At 39.4% G+C, this 20,683-nt stretch overlaps 1 protein-coding gene across 1 annotated transcript in view; it reads right to left on the bottom strand.

Annotated features, from left to right (window-relative positions):
* Window positions 1-9,543, bottom strand: part of SLC17A5 (solute carrier family 17 member 5) — a 55,442-nt gene extending 45,899 nt beyond the window's left edge. Inside the window, exons 1-2 of the mRNA XM_036768825.1 lie at window positions 9,179-9,543; window positions 4,823-5,019 (exon numbers count right to left, since the gene is read on the bottom strand). Coding sequence (XP_036624720.1) covers window positions 4,823-5,019; window positions 9,179-9,272 — 291 coding nt within the window. The 5' untranslated portion in view covers window positions 9,273-9,543. The remainder of the gene's footprint in view (window positions 1-4,822; window positions 5,020-9,178) is intronic.
* Between the last annotated feature and the right edge of the window lie 11,140 nt (window positions 9,544-20,683).

Raw genomic sequence — 20,683 nt, 5'->3', positions numbered from 1 at the left:
ACCATTCACTCAGTCTTTTAAATTTGAAATTTGGTTGTTTTTTCTGATTCTTCCTTCTCTGTCACTTGTCATATCCAGTCAATTATAAAGTCTTACTAACTCTATCTCATTAATGGAAGCATAGTACTCTAAATAAGGTAAGGGAGAAGTCCTATTAGACTCTGATCTGGTCAGACAACATCTTAGAGTTTTGGATGCTGAATTTTAGGAAGGATGTTGATAATTTAGAATGTGTCTTAATAAAGGCAACTAGGATTGTGAAGGAATCAAACCTGCCATGTGAGGTTTAACTGAAGGAACTGGCTATGTTTAGCCTGAAGAAGAGAAGATTTGGGGAGAGGAGAAAGGCTAAGGAGGGGGGCCAAATGACGCGGCATTAAGAGGGCTGTCAGGTGAAAGAGGAATTAAAATTATTTTGCTTGGCTTCAGAATCTTCAACAACCATGAACATTACCTTGTACAAAGAAGGTCAGCAAGTGGGGATCATATGTGAAATCATACATCTACTACTGCAGTGCTTGTTCCTTTTATTTATTTTTGAAGCTTTGATTTTTTTATTAATAATTTTTATTTTTATTATTGTGGGACAGCTTAGTGGCATGATGCATATAGCAACTCGGGAAGACCTGTGTTCAAATCCTGCTTCAGATACTAGGGCAAATCATATCACATTTCTCAGTCTTAGTTTCTTCATCTGTAAAATGGGGATGATAATAGCACCTAAACCTCAAAGGGCTGTTGTGAGGATTGAATAAAATGTATATAGCTTAAAGTACTATGTAAATGCTAGCTAATATTATCATCATTATTTTTATGAATCTGAAAAACAAGAATTAACATGAACATTTCCATATGTAAAGAACAGAAAGAGGATCATGCAGGAAACTGGGTATCTCTACTATGAACAGTTTGCTTTCTAAAAAAAGCATATAATAAATCAACAGTTATCCTACTGTCTGGTCTTCCTCTGAGCTTCCTTCTTTTGTATTTAAAAAAATACTGCAATGATCTCTCTCTTTTCTTCTTTTTCGAGTGGCATTATCACATGTCTCCCTCACCTCCAAATCCTCCCCAGTGTGTTCCTTTTAATATATAGTACTAATGTTGTCCTGCTATGTGTGTGCTCCTCTGAATCTCTCACTGGTCTCTTCTGAGTACTTGAAAAATGTTTCAATGATGATCTTTTATTTCTTTCCTTTTTATTTTGCATCACTATCACTATCCTCCAAATAAAATCCCCACCTCATAACAAAAATACAGTTACAAAGAGCAATTTTGTACTAATGGTCATGATTAAAGATGTAGAACTTGGTTGACACCTCACTGTTGTTGTCACTATTTGGTCATTTCAGTCATACTTGACTCTCTGTGACCCCATTTGGGATTTTCTTGGTAAAGATACTGGGGTGGTTTGCCATTTCCTGCCCCACCTCATTTTACAGATGAGGAAACTAAGGCAAACAGGGTTAAGGGATTTGCCCAGAGTCACACAGCTAATAAGTGTTTGAGGCCAGATTTAAACTCCCAATCAGTCTTCCTGGCTCCAGGCCTGGTGCTCTATCCACTGTGCCATCTAGCTGCCTCTGGCACTCTATGGCAGGTAATTTCAAAGAACATAATTTGACACAGCAACTAAATCCACATCCATGTTAGAGAAACCTTTGTTGTTGTGCCAGGTTCTATTGCTCTTTTAAAGTAGCAAAGGCATAAGAAGTAATATTTATGTTGTATTGCAGTCTTCTTTGGCAAAATACAGGATAGTTTTTCCCATCTCTGGCTGATTTATTTTGGATAGTCTCTCCCTACTCTAATTTGTCCTCCATACACTAATCACAAAGTGATTTTCCTTAAGCACAAATCTTATTATACTGCTATTCTACTCAATTCAGTTGGTTTCTATGGCCTCTTTGGCTTTTAAAAAACAGTCATAATTTGGCCTCATCCACTTTTCTTCCCTTGATTTACATTACTCAGCTTTCTACATGCTATGATGTAGCCAAACTGTCCTTGCTGTCCCACTCTCTCTGTTACAGCACAGTAAACAGGGCATTGAACTTGAAGTCGGAAATAACCTGGGTTCAAATCCTGCCTAATGTACTCACTTGAGTAGCTGCATGACTCTAGGCAAGTCACTTAATTTCTCCATGCCTCAGCTGTTTTTTTTTTTTAAATAAACAGCATGGTACCTAGTGGATAGAACACTAGACTTGGAGTGGATAAAACGTTCATTCAAATCCCTTCTCAGACACTTACTGGCCTTGGGACCCTGGGCAAGTCACTCCATCTCTGGGCCTCAGTTTTCTACTTTGTAAAAATAAAGGGGTGGGTCTCAATAACTTCTAAGGTCTCTTTCAGCTCCAAGTCTAAAATCCCATCTCTATGCTAATTGTCCCAAACGCCTGGGAAGCACTGTCTCCTCACCTCCAATCTCTTATTTCCTTCCAGACTTAGCTCCAGCACCAGCTCCTATAGGAAATCTTTCCTGAAATCTACAATTGTCAGTGTCCTTCCTCCCTAAACTGCCTTCTATTTATTCTGTATATATGCTGTTGTTGCATGTCTTTCCCAGTAGAAAGCAGAGACTGCCTTACTTTTATCTTTGTATCCTCAGTACCTAGCAGAGTGTATACAGTGGGTGCTCGATAAATGCTTGTTGATTAATTCCATTCCCGCCCCCCCATTAAGGTTCTAGAGAGAAGGAACTATTAGTTTATGTTTTTCTTTCCCTGGTGCCAGAGGAATACAGTAGGCACAGTGAATTTAAACAACTAAATCGAATTTAAACAAAAGTGGAGACTAAAATTTCCACTCAGCTTAAGGAAAAACAGCTGCTCAAAAGAGAAATGGGATGCCTTGGGAGGCAGTGTGTTCTCCCATTGAAAGCCTTCAAGCAGAGATTGTTAGGAATGCTGTAGGGTCAAGCCAGAAGACCTCTGAGATCCCCTCTAGCTATGGGATTCTGTAATGACCCCTCTCACCTCTGTGCCCTGGCCTCTCTATTCCCATTGCAACAACTCTAGTAAGAATAGGTCCTCGTTCCCACCTGCCATGACTACCAAAATTGCCTAACAAATCTGACTGCTGTCACTCTCTTATCCCTCTTCTCTAACCTTCATGGAACTGCCAAACTAATCTTCCTTAAGTTTAGATTAAAATAAAAAGAAAAACCCCCTCCAGTGGCTCTCTGTTACCTCTCAGGTAAAGTTTAAACTTTTGGCATTCGAGGCCCTTCAAAACCAGATATTACTCTACCTCTCCAGCCTTATCTCATGATTTCTTTCCAGACATTGCATTCCAGCCAATAAAACTTTTCCCTGTCTCCAGCACATCTTGCACTTTCCAGTTCCATGCCTTTGGTCACACTGTTATGCCCTTAATGTCTTTTCTTCTTCATTTTTTTTTTTATTCTTACCTATACTTTAAAACTCAGCTAAATTGTCACTCCTTCCTTTTCTAATTCTTTCCTTTGATAATGACCCTCTGCACCTCGGGCTTCCTACAGCACTTTGTTTTGCAGAAGACCCCTGCATCCCACCCACCTCCTCCCCCAATGGCTCTCCCCCCCCCCACCCCAACACTGTGATCCAGTGACACTGGTCTCCTTGCCATTTCTTGAACAAGACAGTCCATCTCCTGACTTCAGGTATTTTCAGTGGTTGTCCTCCACGCCTGGAATTCTCTCTGCCTCCTGGCTGCTCTAGCATCCTTCAAGTCCTAGCTAAAATCTTACCTTCTATAAGAAGCCTTTTCCAATTCCCCTTGGTTCTAGTGCCTTCACACTGTTGATTATTTCCAGTTTATTTTGTACACATCTTGTCTGTACATAGCTGTTGGCATGTCCTCTCCCCCATTAGGCTGTGAGCACCCTGACAGCAAGGAATATCTTTTGTCTTTCTACATATCCTTATCATTTAGCATAGTGCCTGGCCTGTGATAGGCACTTAATAAATGTTTACTGGCTGACTATTCTTAAGCCTAACTTTTTGATTCTTACAAAAATCTTTTGATTCTTACAAAGAAATAAAATCGGCAGATGGATGAAAGGAAACAAATACTATAAAAATAAGGCCATCAATTTCTTCTACTTGTACCAGTGACCTGACCCTTGCAACAAAGAAAATACTTACAATAAAATTATTTTTTAATAGTTTAAAAAACTATCTGGTGTTCACTTATCAATCCCCACTTCAATAGTATTTGGACATGTACCTGTGGCCCATTTGCCCATAGGCATGTCCAAGTGTGGAGAAAGTTTTTCTCCTTGATGGTCCAGGGTTTTGATTTCTGATCTGCAGACTGGCACCTTTCCATAAACAAGTCATAGTACATAAACCAATTACAGAGTACAGAAAGCTGACATGATAATATACCAGCTCTCCTGGAAATAGTAATATTAGCAACAACAATAAAAAAGCAAGCATTAAATAACATTCCTTTTAAAAGCTGATGTTGCCAACATTTATCTTCTTGGACATGTCCAGAGCGGAACTATATAAATACTTCTCAAACAGATCAATGTGTACTATAGGAAAGGACCAGAAATTATTGTTAGCCTATGTTCAAAATAGCATCAAACTAAAACAGGTGGACCTGCTACCCAAGAGGTTCTATCTGCTATATCAGAAGTGTGATCCTGAAGGTAAAACCTGAAGGAGACAACCTTCATGGGACTTGTGGGTTAAAAAGAAATCCTATTACAAAATTGTGCTTAGCTTTTTGCCCCAAATTTGGACTTATTCAACTGACAATGGTTATTCTGCTTTAAGGTTATTTAGCAAAACTACTTCTTTTTTTGTTTTTAATTAAAGAGCTGAACACCTACCGTTCGATTGTGAAAATCTCCTATGGGAGCAGAATGTTCTGGGCACGCCTCAGAAGTTGTGTTTCTCTCCATACTTTTATTTGAATCTACCATATCCACTAATGCTACACTTAGATTCACACGTAAGGCATAGAGGATGAAGAATCCAAAAAAGGCTATCATTGCTAAGTTGTAACGAGTGGAACAGCATACAGGAACTGAAACAAAAAAATTAGTTAAAAGTACGTTAAGCAGAAAGCACCTCAAAATACCAGATATAAGTGCATCCAAAGTAATTTTAAAATTAAGTGTAATTCCATTATTTACAAGCAATAAAACAAAACACAAACTACTTTGCAGTATCATGCCATGTCAAGAATATATATTAAATTTTAATATTTAAATAAACTATGCTTACTACATTTTTACATCTGATATTTAATTCAACTCTACTTATTTGTATCTGTATCTGTAGGTAGAGCATTATATACTTCTAGGTCCTATGGGAGTGTGATTCACAAACCAGAGTGTCAAAGACAGGACTTATAAAGTTAGTTCTTTATCTACTGATTCCATAGATTCAAAGACTTTAGAAATCCTCTAGTCCATACCCTTCACTCTATAGATGAAGAAAATCAGGCCTTATGAGGTTAAGTGACTTGCCCAAGGTCACACAAGTAGTAAATGGCAGAGCGGGAATCTACTACCCACCTTGTCCTCTCTCAGGAGTGTGATGTGGATGCCATTAATCCTTGGCTGCATTAAGAGGGACATACTATTAAGACCTACAGTAGAGAGATAGTATGACATAGTGCAGCTGTCAAGATGGGAAAACTTGGGTTCCAGCCATGCTTATGATACAAACTGTTATTGTGTTTAAAGTTAATATATTTAAAGATAAATTGCAAATAATTTGGAGACAATAGTTCTATGTATGAACTCACTTTTAAAACTGTACTTGAATATTGTTTTTGTTATTAATTTAACTTTAAAAAAATTCAACATTTATTGAGCACCAGCCACATATAAGGCACTGTGCTAGACTATGGATATGGTTACAAAAAATAATATTCAGCCCTTTAAGAATTTACTAGGAGGCAGCTAGGTGGTGCAGTGAGCAGAGCACCAGCCCTGGAGTCAGGAGGACCTAAGTTCAAATGTGACCTCAGACACTCGACACACTTACTAGTTGTGTGACCTTGGGTAAGTCACTTAACCCCAAATTACCCTGCCTTCCTCCCTCAAAAAATTTTTTTTTAAAAAAGAATTTACTAGCAGGGGAGAGAAGAATGAATAACTAATATGAATAAATGAATATTTATGTTTAGTAAATGAATAACTAATAAAAAGAGTACTTAAATTTTTAAACTACTAAAATGTTTACATTTACTTGATGACTGAAAGTCATTATAAATATCTATTATTGAATTATATTTAATAGATGAACACTCATATTCTCCACTTTCATTCAATTCATGAAACATTTAGTGATTCTCAAAGCTTCTTAGCATAACCACTTACTCTTCTCCTCTACAGTCACAGAAATGGGGTACCCCTATTCCTTATCTTGATTAATTCCTCTATCTGTGCCTCTCTACTGCTCTCTTGTACCTTCTACAAGACAGCATGTTTAGGTCTCCCCAACACTAAACAAGCCTTCTCTTATACTAGTACATCTCTTCTCATCTTACTACTAAACTTAGTGAAGAAAATTTGTCAATATCCAGTATCTGTTTGCTCCCTGACCCATTCTCTCCATATTGATGCCACAAGAATCTTTCCTACCCATAAATCTGATGTCTCCACCCAAAAATCTTTGGTGACTTCCCTATTGCCTACTAAGTAAAGTCAAAATTTCTCTTCAATCCACTTTACAGTCTGACCTCTCCCAACTTTCTTATCTTATATTACTCTCCTCTACATTACAGACAAACTGGTTGGCCTTCTAATTTCTGAACAGCCCATGTCTCACGGTGCCTTTGTTCACATCTTCTCTGTGTCTGAAATTCATGCCCACTTTGTCACGTGCTTCATTTTCTACATATTCTAATTCAAATGCTACTTTCTCCACAAAGGCTTTCCTGCATCCTAAATCCCTCAAAGATTTTCATCCAACTACCACATGCTATGTTTTGTTTTGTAACTACTGTACTTACCACAGAATTTTTGTATCATATTTACTTGTGCTTGTACCTTTTTACCTACTGGACTACCACCTCCCAGAAGGCAGAAGTTTTTTTTCTCCCTTCCTCAAGTCTAGTGCTCTGCATGGGGTGGGCACTTTATGTTTGTTGAACAAATCATAAATTACATTGAAGGCCCAAAGTCTCCCTCTCTGTCACCTGTCATTACCACAGGGACAGAGACGATTTTCAAAATCTTGCTCAGCATTCACAGATGACGTGTACCAGTTCTGATCTAACAAGAAAAGCCACTCCAAGTACATGGTAGTATTTATTTTGACTGATCACAGGTCTTTTTTTTGGCTTATATCCTAGATCCTTGTGTTACATATAGGTCAGGTTGCCAGATGACAGAATTCTGGAGAGAAAGGGTATTACTGTAAAAACTTAAGTGAGTTACAGGGAACTTGATGGTCTCTCTGTGAGAGAAGACCAGGGAGGCAAGGCTAAGAAAGCTCTTGTGGCCAGAGTGGCCTTTGTTCTCCTTGAGTGACTCAGCTTACCTCATTGAGCCTCTCTGGGTGCTGGGGCTTCTTAGCCTTGCCTCCCTGGTCTTCTCTCACAGATAGACCAGCAGGTTCCCTGTGACTCACTTAAAGGGATAAGCAACTTAAACCATATGTACCACCAAATAGCAGTATAACTGTGGTATTCTGGCATTTGTCTGGCTCGGTAGATAGAATGCCAGCCCTGGAGTCAGGAGGACCCGAGTTCAGATCTAGCCTCACACACTTACTAGCTGTTTGCTTCTGGGCAGCTCATTTGCACCTGTTTGCCTTAATTCCTCATCTGTAAAATGAGAAGGAAATGGTAAACCACTCCAATATCTTTGCAAAGAAAACCCCAAGTGGGTTTCACAGACTAAAATGCTAGTATTTGTCATCATATGTCTCTTTGCTTTCTACTTCTTAGCTTTGTTTTTATTCTATCTTCTTTTTCCTTTACTTCCTGCTTTTACCTTTGGAGGTGACGGTGACTTGATTAAAATCACTTAGGCAGTATGCAGGAAATTGAACTAGGGATGACTTCAACAAAGAAAGATGACGATAATGTTGTCGTTCAGTCCAGTCTGGCTCCCTGACCTCATTTGGAGTTTTCTTGGCTAAGATAATGAAGTGGTTTCCCATTTTCATCTCTGGCTTTACAGATGAGGACTCTGAGATGAACAGGGTTAGGTGACTTGGCCACGGTCACACAGCTAGTAAGTCTCTATTCACTTGGCCACTTAACTGCCTACTGATGATAACAGCTAGCTTTTAAATGGCATCTTATTTGTGCCAGGCACTGTGGCAAGTGCTTTATGACTATTATTTCTTTTGACCCTCACAACAAACCTGGGAGATAGATGGTACTATGGTCCTCATTTTACAGTTAGGTAAACTAAGGCAGACCTTCGTTAAGAGACTCAGCCAAGGTCACACAGCTAGTTTCGGAGAACTGCTTCTTTACTTTAATCACAGGCTGCTGGGGGAGGGCAGAATGAAATCTTTAGGAAATCTTTGAGAGCCTCACTATATAAATTCAAAATGCAGCAACATTATGTAATACACTTTCCCACAATTTTAAAGAATTAAAAATGCTTAAATGTATGTGGTGCATCTATATATGCCCCCCCCCTCAAATTTTAAGTGCTCAAATGTAGCACTATGTCCCCTCCCCCCCACCCCCAAATCAGCTGCCTTAAGACAATCATCCTTTTGCAGATGGGAAAAGGAAGAGGAGCAACAGCAGATTCCATGCTGGGGTCACGAGGCTACCCTAAGTGCCTGGGGCAGGACTTCCACCTCAGGTCACTCAGCACGGGAACAGACTGAGTCTCTGGGGCCAACGGTGCTCGCTGGGGCGCAGCGCCTGCCCCACACCTGTCCCGCACCAGGTGGTGGCAAAGCCTGCCCCATCTCCATCCCAGCGGGGACTGGGGGTGGGGGTGGGAGTGCGGTCAAGTTCAAGTCCCGCAGCTCCAGTCCCACTGGCTCCAGCAGTCCAGGGAGGCGCCTTGGAGGCTGGGGCGCTTCCTGGGAAAGGAAGTGGGGGGACGGAGGTAAAGCGGAGGGTGTGTGTGACTCCATGGGGGAAGGGGCCCTTCCAGCCCCCCCTTCATCCTCTCCTCCCGGGCGTCTCTTCTCCGTCACATCCCGGTTGAGGAGAGGGGACTCTGGCCGGGTCTGTACCCCGGCTTTGCAGCCCCGCTCACCTGGGCCATCCCGCGGGGGCTTCTGCAGTAAGGGGGTGTTGTGCAACGCGTCCTCGGACTCACTGTCGGTGAAGCGGCTTTCCGGGGATCTCATGATGTCTCCGGTGGGAAAGGGTAGAGTCCGAGACTAGACGGGAGAGAGGATGCGGCGAGCCGGTGCCTCGGAACCTTCAGACACATCAGCTGCCACGGCACTCGTCCCGCCCCGCCCCGCCTCTGCCCTCCCCCGGAGGCTCCTCCTCCCGCCCCTATCCGGATGCCGAGTTGCCTGGCTGAAGCCCAGCGACGGAATTGCCACCTTCGTCCCTGGCCGCCATCTTGGGAACGGGCACTTCCTCGGGAGGGTACCGAGGCGGAGTCCCCCCGTGGCCGCCATCTTAAGTACTGGCATGGCTTCAGGGAGGGCTGTAGGCGGACTCCGCCCCCCCCTACTGGGCCGCCATCTTAGGTGTGGGCATTGCCCGGAGTGTTGCGGAAGCCTCTTCTCAAGCTTTCTCCACCTGGCTAGGAAGAGGAATCGCCTTGTCCACTTATCTCTCTGACCTTTGCTCTTTCGCGTCATCTGCTCCCACGCCTTTTCTTTGGAAGGGCCTCATCTTATCCCTTGCTATCTCTCAAAAATCTTAACAGTACCTGGTGCATTTTGTTGTTCAGTTGATTCGGCCCTGTCTGAATCAACATGACCCCATTTGGGGTTTTCTTGGCAAAGATACTGGAGTGGTTTGCCATTTGCTTCTCCAGCTCATTGTACAGATGAGTAAACTGAGGCAAACAGGGTTAAGTGACTTGCCCAGGGTCACACAGCTAGAAAGTATCTGAGCTCAGGATGATGAGACTTCCTGACTCCAGGCCTGGTTGCTCTATCCACTTCCACCTAGCTGCCAGTAGGCGCTTAGTAAATGTTTATTGATTGTTTAAGAAAGTTAATGATCCCATTACTGGTTGAAACAAAGCATGGAGACCACCGGCTCCTCTTTGAAGAGGGAACGGCAATATTTGCTTTAACTCCCAAGTCTGTCTATTAAGCAAGCCTTGAGGTACTGCCAGCACCTGTCAGGCGTGTAGCCACGTAAAGACCATCAGTTTACAATCTATTCTGAGGAGACAGCATGGCCCTAGATAGGTGTATATAGGATAGAGGTATTTGGAGAGGGGGATGTGGGAGGGTGGGGGAAGGTCAGGAAAGGCCTCAATGAGAAAGTGGCATATGAGCCAAGTGCTGAAGGAATGTAGAGAGCTTTGAAGAAAGTGCTCTGGAACTGGAAAGTGCCCAGAAAACTTAATTTTGTGAGATACTGTTGCTCCGCTATAGCCACTCTCAAGTTGTTTGGGGAGGGAAAATCAGTCTCAGTTTATCTGTAAATGGAATGGTAATAGCTGAAATTTACTTAGGTTTAAAGTTTCCAAAAGGCTTTACGTACTTTGTCTCTTCAACAGCATTGCCTTAGAGCTTTAGAGCAAGCCTACAGTTTTAATCTCTCCACAATAATCCTACAAGGAAAATACCAAAGCTAGTATTATCTCCTTAGGACAGATAGGCTATGTGGCTTAGTGAGAGTGAGGAAGATCTCGATTCATAGATCTGCCTCTAACATATGGAGTCTTACTCTTTTTTGTGTTCTTCAGTCAACTAGCATCTATTAAGCCCTTACTGTGTTCAAGGCTGGGAATACAAAAGAATGGCAAAAATAGACCCTGTCCTTAAAGAGCTCATAATCTAATGGAGGAATCAATATACAAACAACTAGGTACAAACAAGATATACACAAGATAAATTGGGAGTAATCTCAGAGGAAAGGCACTAACATTAAGAAGGACTGGGAAGAGCTTTTTTTCCGCAAAGGTAGGACTTTAGCTGAGGCTTGAAGTTCTGAAGCTAGGAGGTATAGATGAGTAGGGAGAGTGTTCCAAACGTGGGGAACAGCCAGTGAAAATGCTTGGAGGCCAGAGGTAGAGTGTCATGTTCCAGGAACAGCAGAGAGGACCAGTGTCAGAGGTTTGAAAAGTGAGTGGGAGTAAAGTAATAAGACCAAGAACTCTTTTGCCCCTTTGATGGTCTGTTAAAGCCTATAGACCCCTTCTCAGAATAATGTTTTTGAAATACATAAGATTACAAAGAAAACCAGCTGCACTGGAATGTAAACAATTACTGTTATCATGATTATTTATGCAGCTGGGCGATGCATTGGATATAGTATTGGGCCTGGAGTCAGGCAGACCAGAGTTCAAGTTTGGCCTCAGACACTTCCTTAGCTGTGGGCCCTGGGCCAATTAACCACTGTTTGTCTCAGTTTCCTCTTCTGCAAAATGAAGATAATAATAGCACCTACCTTCCAGGGTTGTAGTGGGGATCAAATGAGATAATAATTGTAAAGTGCTTAGCATACATAGTACCTGACACATAGTAAGCACTCTATAAATCATTGTTATTATTATTTTGATTGGTGGAAGGGGCATGATATTACTTGGCTTAGTTTGTGTATTATGCCCCAGTATCTGAGAGTGAATTGATGTGAGTGGTTTGATTACTCTAGGAAATCTAGGGTCCAGCTTTTGGGGAAGAAAGGCAGACATATAAATTTATTCTTATAATTCTTAAATTTATTTATTAAATTAATTTTAATTTTATTTTATTAAATCAAATTTATTTATATATTTATAAATGTATAAATTTTATTTTATTAGATTAAATTTATTCTTAAAATTCTTATACATTTACATTGATATATTTTGTTTTTATATCATATTCATTTCCAAATACTTTCATCCTCCTTCCCCTATAGAGAGCCATCTGTTGTAAAAAAAAAAAAAGAATAAAAAAGAAAGAGAAAAAAAAGGCAATTATCAAAACTAACTGGAATATCAATAGTCCTACTGTAATCCCCTGTCTTGCTACGATGAAAGTAAGAAAGGTCATCTTTTTCACTTCTTCAGAACCATCTTTAATCATTATAATTACAGTATTCGGTTTCTTTTTTTTGTCCTTTCTATTTACATTGTTGTAGTCATTTTATCTTTTTATGCTGGCTCTGCTTTCTTCACTTTGCATCATAGGATCATAGATTTAGAACTGAAATTCATAACCATCTTCCTATCCTTCTCTGAATTTTTCACATTTATTGATTCTTTCCGCTCAATAATATTTGATTACATTCATGTACCATACTTTATCTAGCCACTGTCCAATTGATGGGCATCTACTTTATTTTCATTTATTTTGATTATTTATTTTTTATTATATTTTTTATTTTGTTACAGAAAGAATAGTGCTAATATGAATATTTAGGTATATATAGCGCCTTTCCTTCTGACTTAAACCTTTTTGGGATATGGACCATATACTATGGAATCTCTAGATTGAGAATATGGACATTTTGGTGACTTTAAAAAAAATAGTTAGAATGTAATATTATTGTGCTATAAGAGATGATGAACAGGCAGACTTCAGAAAAACCTGGAAAGACTTATATGAACTGATTCTGAGTGAAGTGAGCAGAACCAGGAGAACATTGTACACAGAAACAGCCACAATGTATGATGACTAACTTTGATAGACTTAGCTCTTAGCAATGCAAGGATCCAAGATAACTCTGAAGGACTCATGATGGAAAATGCTATCCACAACTGGAGAAAGAACTTTGGAGTCTGAGTGCATACTGAAGCATATTATTTGCTCTCTCTCTTTTTTTCTTCTTTGTTTCTTCTTTCTCTCATTGGTTCTAATTCTTCTTCACAGCATAATGTGAAAATAGGTTCAATATGAATGTATCTATAGAGCCTATATCAAATTACATGCTGTCTTGGGACGGGGGGAGGGGAGAGATGGGGAGAAAATTTGGAACTCAAAATCTTATGGAAGTGAATATTGAAAACTCAAACTAAATAAACAAAAATATAATTCCAAATTGTTTGGACCAAATTGTTGACCAACCACATCTCCACAAATGAGGTATTTGTGTCTGTCTTCTTGAAGCCCCTCCAAAGTCAATTATTTCCATTTTTCATTGTCTTAGACAATTTTCTCAGTATGAAATGAAACCATAGGATCATTCTGATTTGCATTTCTCATCATTAGTGACTTGAAGCAATCTTTCTTATGGTTATTAGTAATTTGCAATTCTTTTGAGAACTATTTAATACTTCAACCACTTATCTATTAGACAGTCCTTATGTATTTGTTACTTCCCTTTTTATCTTGAATATTGGATCCTTATCAGAGATATTTGATGTAAATATTTTTTCTTCAATTGAGAGCTTCCTTTTATCCTAGTTGTATTGATTTTGATAATGGGAAAGCTTTGTGTCCCATGTAATCAAAATTATCTATTTTACCTATTGTGATCTCTTTTATCCCATGTTTAGTTAAGCTATCTTCTCCCTCCAGTCCTCCAGTCATAGCTGTGAAAGTTACCTGATCATATTCTCTCTCTCTCTCTCTCTCTGGTTTTATCTTTAATATTTCAGTTCTCTATTCATTTTGAGCTTACTGCCCCCACCTTCTTCTAAGAAGTATTAGAAAAGGATATTTCTTCCTGTTAAGGCAGCAAAGAATTCTAGAAGAGAAGGGTGTGTAATTTTTTTTTTAAAGTTTCACCAAGACCTTGACTTCCTGCAGTTCTCCATGTCATGTGCCCTGGGAGTTGCTGACTTTCTTCTCAGAGTGAAGAAATAGCTAGTGCCAGCTGCTTTTAGAAGAGGATGTTCTTTGAACGTCTTTTAACACTTTTATAAACAATCCCTTGCCTGTAACATCTACTGAAGAACCTAGACTATGGACTATAGACTATGAACCTTGGGTTTTTTCACCAGCAAAATGTATCAGTTTAAAGCTGAGAAGGAATTAGAATTACTCATCTATTCTAACCACCTCCTCTTACAAATGAGAAACTGAAGCCAAGTTTGGTAGGAGTTTGGGCAGTGAGGGATATTCCAGGTAGGTCTTTCTCCCTAACGCTCAGCTCAACCCCACTTGCTGTTTTACATACTTGGTAGCTGGACTACAAAAAGATTAGGAGTGAAAGGTGGTTGTCAGAGGTATTTTCCTGGGCTTGCACTGGCTTCAGGTTATTTTCTTGAGTTCCTGGTCTGGTGACTTTAGGAGTTCTATTTTATATCCTTTTAATTCTTGTATGACATGCTTTTAATGGTTAATTATATAGGGCAAATGTGTTGCCCATGTAGGATATGTGTGTCCACATGTGTTTTTCTATATGTGGTTCTCAGGGAGGAGTAAATAGATGTTTCTAGAGTCTCTTCCACCCACCTTTCTCTAAGAGTGACTTTGATTTCTGCTATGCTGGAAGCAGGAGATTGAGGCCTTGAGACAGATCTCGCTGCTCTCATCAGAGGATATGCTGGGGTAGTAGGATATCTATCCAGCCTCCAAAATGTTGTTAGTCTAGGTAAATAATTTTTAGGTTCAAACTGTTCTACTGGAAACCTAGTAAATTAGCCTTTTGAGGAGGGAGTACTCCATGCTCTATCTGAAGGCTTGACGCCTTTCCTACCAAATGCCAATTTTGCATAGACCATTACACATAGTGAATAGCAAATAAATCCAAGTCAATAGGAAACAGAAATCAGTTCTACAGATTAGAATGTACAAAGAAGGAATGGGCTCTCCCGCTGAGAGTGAGATATCTTCATTCGACCAAGAGAAGGAGAGGCCTTGGTCTCAACCCAAAGGGAAATTTACCGCAGTCTCTTGTGTTGCAATCTGGAAACATAATCAAGGTGCCAGCTCCTCTATATATTAACTTCTTCCTGTAGTCTTTTTCTCTCCACTGATTTCTCCCTGAAGACAGCCTAGAATCCTATGTATCTTCTCTTGAAACTAGAAAGTAAAAGACCAAGGATCACTTCTCTCCCAAACTCTCACCAACTCTGTTGCTCACATGGCCACAGAGAATGGAATAACAATAATTTTTTTCACTGATGAGAAAGGTCTTATACAAATGCCAGTCTTGAGCCCTGGATTACAATTGTCACATTTTAATTTGATTTTATGATTCCAGACTACCTGTTACATTAAAAAAAAATCCTTGAACTTTCAGGTTTAACACCAGCACCCTGTTAGGTTTCTGTTTTGGGACAAAATGAGGCAGTTGTGTGTCATTGAACATTTAACACAAGGTAGTTAACTTTGCCCTAACAAAGCAAGGATATGACACAAGAATTCAGCAGCACTTAACTTCTCTGGAAATGGCTTCCCTGATTTCCACATGGAAACTGATCAGGTTATCAGGGCAGGATATGGTAGCTTATATGGTCTTTAGAAATCTACCAAATTGGAGGGACCTTGACTTCTCATGGGTAAGACTTTTTATGCCCCTAGATGACCAGGAAGCTGCATGAGAGGAGGCTTTAGAGGGGACTAATCTATACTATTTACTCCTGGCTGAACTTCTTCTGCCAGGACCTACCTTAAGAGTTCAGATCTGACCCTTTTATGTGGCTTTGGTTGGCAGCCTTCTCCCATCTGTTGCCTCAGCTCTTAGGTATGGTGGTTGGGATCTATCGCCTGGGACTAGCCATTACCTCCTGTTTGGTCAATCACATAAGATTCCGTACTCTAAACCACAGCCTGGGCAATTGATCCTGCCTATCGCTTCTACTCTCCCCTACCCCCCACAATATTTCCAGCCAATATTTCCCTAACCCCCCACAATATTTCCGGGTGAGAAAAACTTTTCTATAAATGGCCTCCTGTACTATCTTTCCTTTGGCTTTCTAGCTTGGAGAGTCTCCTGCGTGTCCACTAGGGAGCTCCATGCTCTACCCTCTGAAAGTTATCATTCTTTTTTCGCCTCAATCTAGCTTCGCTGTTCTTGGCCGGTTGGCTTGAAACACATTCTACTAGCAAGATTTCCATTGTCTTCTTCCTTTGGTTATGAAATTGTCTTACTTATATCTTACTTAACAGACCCACAGATGAGAAATAAAAGTAAACATTCCATTGCTAGCAACATTCATTTATGCAGCAAAAAATTCATTGAGAATATTTAATTTAATTGATGAAAGATTGAAAAATCCTTTTGAAAAGACTTTAGCCAAATTATTTGGACCAAGAATTTACACATTTAATTTCTCTAGAGGGAGAAATACAGATGCTGGCCTTTTCAGTGACAGACATTTTTATATGCTCTGTTCTTCATTCTGAATTTCCCCTAACTTCTCAAAAGAGACACAAGATGCACAAACTTAGAGATACCTCCATCTCGAATGTTCATACAGACTATTTGTGTCCAACTTGTGGTAGAGCCTTTTGAGCTCATATGGGTCTGGTGAGCCACGGTTGGACACACTGTACATTAACCCTGACATCATAATGTCCTCTTCTAACATGAAGGACAAACAACCACAAAATTTTTCCAAGTTGTATACTTAGTACTGACCCTACCCATAGAATCTGTCCTCAGCTCACAGAACCAACAAGAGTCCAAGTTCAGCTCTGTCCCTATCACAGAATACTTTTGCTTTTTTTTTTTTCTGGGCACAAAAGTGTTAGCTCCATCCCCCATTCCTGAGGGTGTGCTGATTTTGAGATTGGACTGGAGGGTCTATTGACCAGTTTTGGTCAAGGACTCCAAAATGAGCAGGAAGATCTCTTGAGGAAGCGGCCAGGCACTTCTGGGGATGATTCTCATGATTCCACGGTCACACACCCTTTTATGGTGAAGTATCTACTCATCTACTCAAAACTCATTTTATGATCAGTTACTCTTTATATTCTAAACAAAGAACATTTTCATAGACAATAAAACAAGCTACCAAAGGCCTGAAAAAAGTACTATCACTTTTAACAAGTTGGGAGTCCCTAGACAGAGAGCCTTAGGGCTGTGAAATACCAAAAGAGCTGGGAACAATTGGATTCCTGCTCACAGACAGACTGAGCCATTACAGGTGATCTATTGCCCAATGCTAATAAAAGGATAAAAGAATTTCACCAAATAATACACATGTGGCTACAAATACAGACATGAACAGACATGGGCAAATACCTTTTATTGTACTGACAGACTTGAACTTTCTCTCAAATGGGCATATCCTATGAACCTAAACAGATGGTAGTAATGCCGCAGTGGGCAGCTTTATCCTCTAAAAAATTTCCTAAAAAGGTTTAAAAGGCCCTTCATTTCTATTTAGTTGGCACAGAAATTTTTTGAAGAGAAGCAGTCCTGGACCTAATGCTAACTTGTATTAGATGTAGGAATTTAAGTCTTAACAGCACCATTGAACATGCAGAAGAAAAAACAATAATATTATGTTTAGCATTTTTTAATATCAGTGTGCCAGAAACCATTTTATTTGACTTAACATTAATCTAATATATCCAAGCCATTTCTGGCTTAGAGAGATGTGTCCAAAATAGCTTAGATTTTAGATTAATGTTAAATTAAATAAATTGTTTTTGGCAGATGTACCTAAAGTGAAGAGTATGGAATTAATATTTTCTTAGACAAACTATATGAAAAAATGCTCCTAACCTCTAATAATTAAAGAAGTTCAAATTAAGGCAACTTGGAGGTTTTACCTCATATTCATCAGATCAGCAAAGCTGACAAGAAAGGAAAAAAATGATGGAGGAGAAAAAAGGCACTATTGGTAGATCTGTGAATTGGTACAGCCATTCTGCACTGTGCCCTAAAAGTTACTAAATTGTGCATACCCTTTGACTTATTTTGGCCATTACTAGGCCTTTCCCCCCAAAAAAAGATCAAAGAAAGAAGAAAAAGACCAATATGTGCAAAAATATTTATAGCCCATTTTTTCATAGCATCCAGAAATTGGAAACAAAGGCAGTACACCCCTGTTGGGAAATGGCTAAACAAATTCCATTATGAGTATAATAGAATATTGTGTCATAAGGAATAACAAAATAGATGATTTTAGAAGAAACTGAGAAGGCTTATATGAACTGATACAGAGTGAATTGAGCAGAAGAAGGAAAAAAATTTACACAATGACAATATTATAAACAAAAGGAACTTTGAAAGACTTTAGAAATCTGATTTGCAATGATATAGGAGTCCAGAGTACTGAAAATGAATTTGTCACCCAATTTCTGCCAGAGAGGTAAAGAACTTAACATGCAGAATAAGGCATATTTTGGGATATGGCCAGTTTGGGGACATGTTTTACCAGACTATGCATATTTGTTATAAAGGTTTTAAAAAAAAAATTCCATTGAAGGGGGTGGGAGCAGTAGTAAAGAAAGATAATAAATGATAACAAAAATGAAAAGCTCAGTATTTAAAGCATATGATTTTCTAAAAGTATTATTGTTCTATATGCTTATTCCTAGCAATATTTACTGAAATAATTACATATTTATTCATCACCTACTACATGCAAGAAAATATATGGGGTTGGGATGTGATATAAAAATGTAGGTGACATGGTTCCAGGCCTCAAAATTTTCACAAGTTGTTTTAAGTCCTATTAACTATAGTTGCGGTGATCTATTTCATAGTGTCTGGTTTGAGGTATTCGGGACCTTTTTTTGTGTGTATAAGGATATATTTTCTTAGAATATTGCAACTGCAAGTGACATCCTTCCTCTGGGAAATGTAAGTGAATGGATATTGCTTATGAAAAAATATAGGCACATATAAGCTGCCACTTGCTTGAGAGTGAAAAGGATGCTGCAGAGAGTGAAAAGATTACATGGGCCAGGCAGGAGAGTATGGGACAGCTCCATTTATTAAGCTGAAGAAAAGGGCTTATATACCTTTTTAGGCAAGCAGATCAACAAATTCATGAGGGAGATATTTATTATGTAGCATGACTTCCTTGTGCTTTTGTTCCCCTTTTGCAATAACAATATTGTGTTAATAGCCCACAGGTGGTGTTTAGCACGTGAATGTGAGTGCCGAGGGAACTTTGGAGAAAGCACGAATATGTGTCCAGGGGGGGTTTGGAGAGCCCACGATTTGAGTTATCAGCCCAAGGGCAAGAACAGGCTTCAGGGAAAGCCTGGCCTGTATCTTATCCCAGAATGGGCTTTCTCAGAGCTGGCCCTCTGCACATATACACAATAATTCATAGCTATATTAATAATATCTTTCTTCTCTTGTTAGTGTAGGTAGCGTAATCGATTTACTCAGTTTACCCCCTCTTAAAGTAAGTAACATGATGTCCACTCAATCAATTTGACTCATAGGCCTTAGATGAAGTGTGAAAAGTAATTTGAATGGCATAACTTGATCACAACCCGGGGTAGTCTAGAGATTTATTCGAAAGGTTGGGGCAAGCGTGGTATTTTGCTAAACATCTTTAAAAGAAACTGGGAGTGGGGGAGAGAAGAAAGGAAAACTTTTAGTCTCAGCCTTAGGAGTCCTCCCTCTCCCCATAAAGGAATCCCAAGGGAAAAAAGCTATTAGAAAGATGTCTTTTATTTTCACTTGATAAAGCAACCCAAATCTTTCTAGGGAAGACTTATATTCATATTAATTGCTTGGTATCCTATAAATTGCTTTTCGATTTCCTTTGTTTTCACCTTTGAAAAGGTCTTTCCCTTTTTCTCCAATTCTGTTTTTAAGGGTAAGTTTCCGCCTGGGCCCAAACGGCTCCATAGCACCTATGATCATAGATAAGACCCTCTACATTCTCCTTGTTAGCCAACTTTCAAAAAACTTGAAGACATTCCAATTCTATATTCCTATCTCCTTCACCTTATTACTGAACTAAAAGACCCCCAAAGCATAGATTTAAAGGCAGAGGTAATAGATAACACCTTGCTACACTCCAGTCACCCTCCTGGAATTCCCCCTAAAGGAGGGAACATCCCTAACACACACGAGACTGTCTATACAAAAAGAGATAGCTGGGAAGCCAACTTTGGAGTTGCCACACCACCACCCCAATTTGGAGGCTAATTTGGAGACCCACAGCATGAGACTCCCATCTCTAGCTGGTTAAAAATAATTTTCTTTACTAAATCTACTTTGGGCTTGTAGGTTTGTGCATGGACTTCCTTTGTTCCCCGCTTCCCTAGTATTGATTCTAAGTTACTATGTAATCACAGGACTTTGTATCCAAAAAAGAGAAGTCTCTTCTTCAGTGAGTGACCGTAATTTACAAGTAAACATGTATCTTGAAGGAAATATTTTCTAAGCATGGCCTAAAGGAAAGATCTAAAAGCTGTTCTTAACGTTAGTATAAGTTAGGAGATATTTTTCACATATTCTTTTTGTCAGGCAAGGGATTTGTTACTCACTGCGTCCAAGAAAATAATTGGTTTTGTTTCTGTGAAAGGCCCTTAGAACTGATGATCTGAAGATATTTTTTCATATCCTATTTTCTTTAACTCATCACTTCTTTCTCATATTCCAGAATATTTTTCAAGAAATAAATAAAATCTAACTTAAGCAAGTCATAAAAAAGACTGAGTTGAACATTAATGCAGTTTTTGTTCAAACACTCATTTGAGAGTAATTTTAGCATTTTCTTTGTATATAGTACTTAGCATTTTCCCAAGAGCTTTACAACCTAATAAGAGGATAA

The sequence above is a fragment of the Trichosurus vulpecula genome, chromosome 7 (assembly GCF_011100635.1).
Source record: "Trichosurus vulpecula isolate mTriVul1 chromosome 7, mTriVul1.pri, whole genome shotgun sequence".
Taxonomy (NCBI): Eukaryota; Metazoa; Chordata; class Mammalia; order Diprotodontia; family Phalangeridae; genus Trichosurus; species Trichosurus vulpecula.
This window is presented reverse-complemented; position numbering and strand designations above follow the sequence as displayed.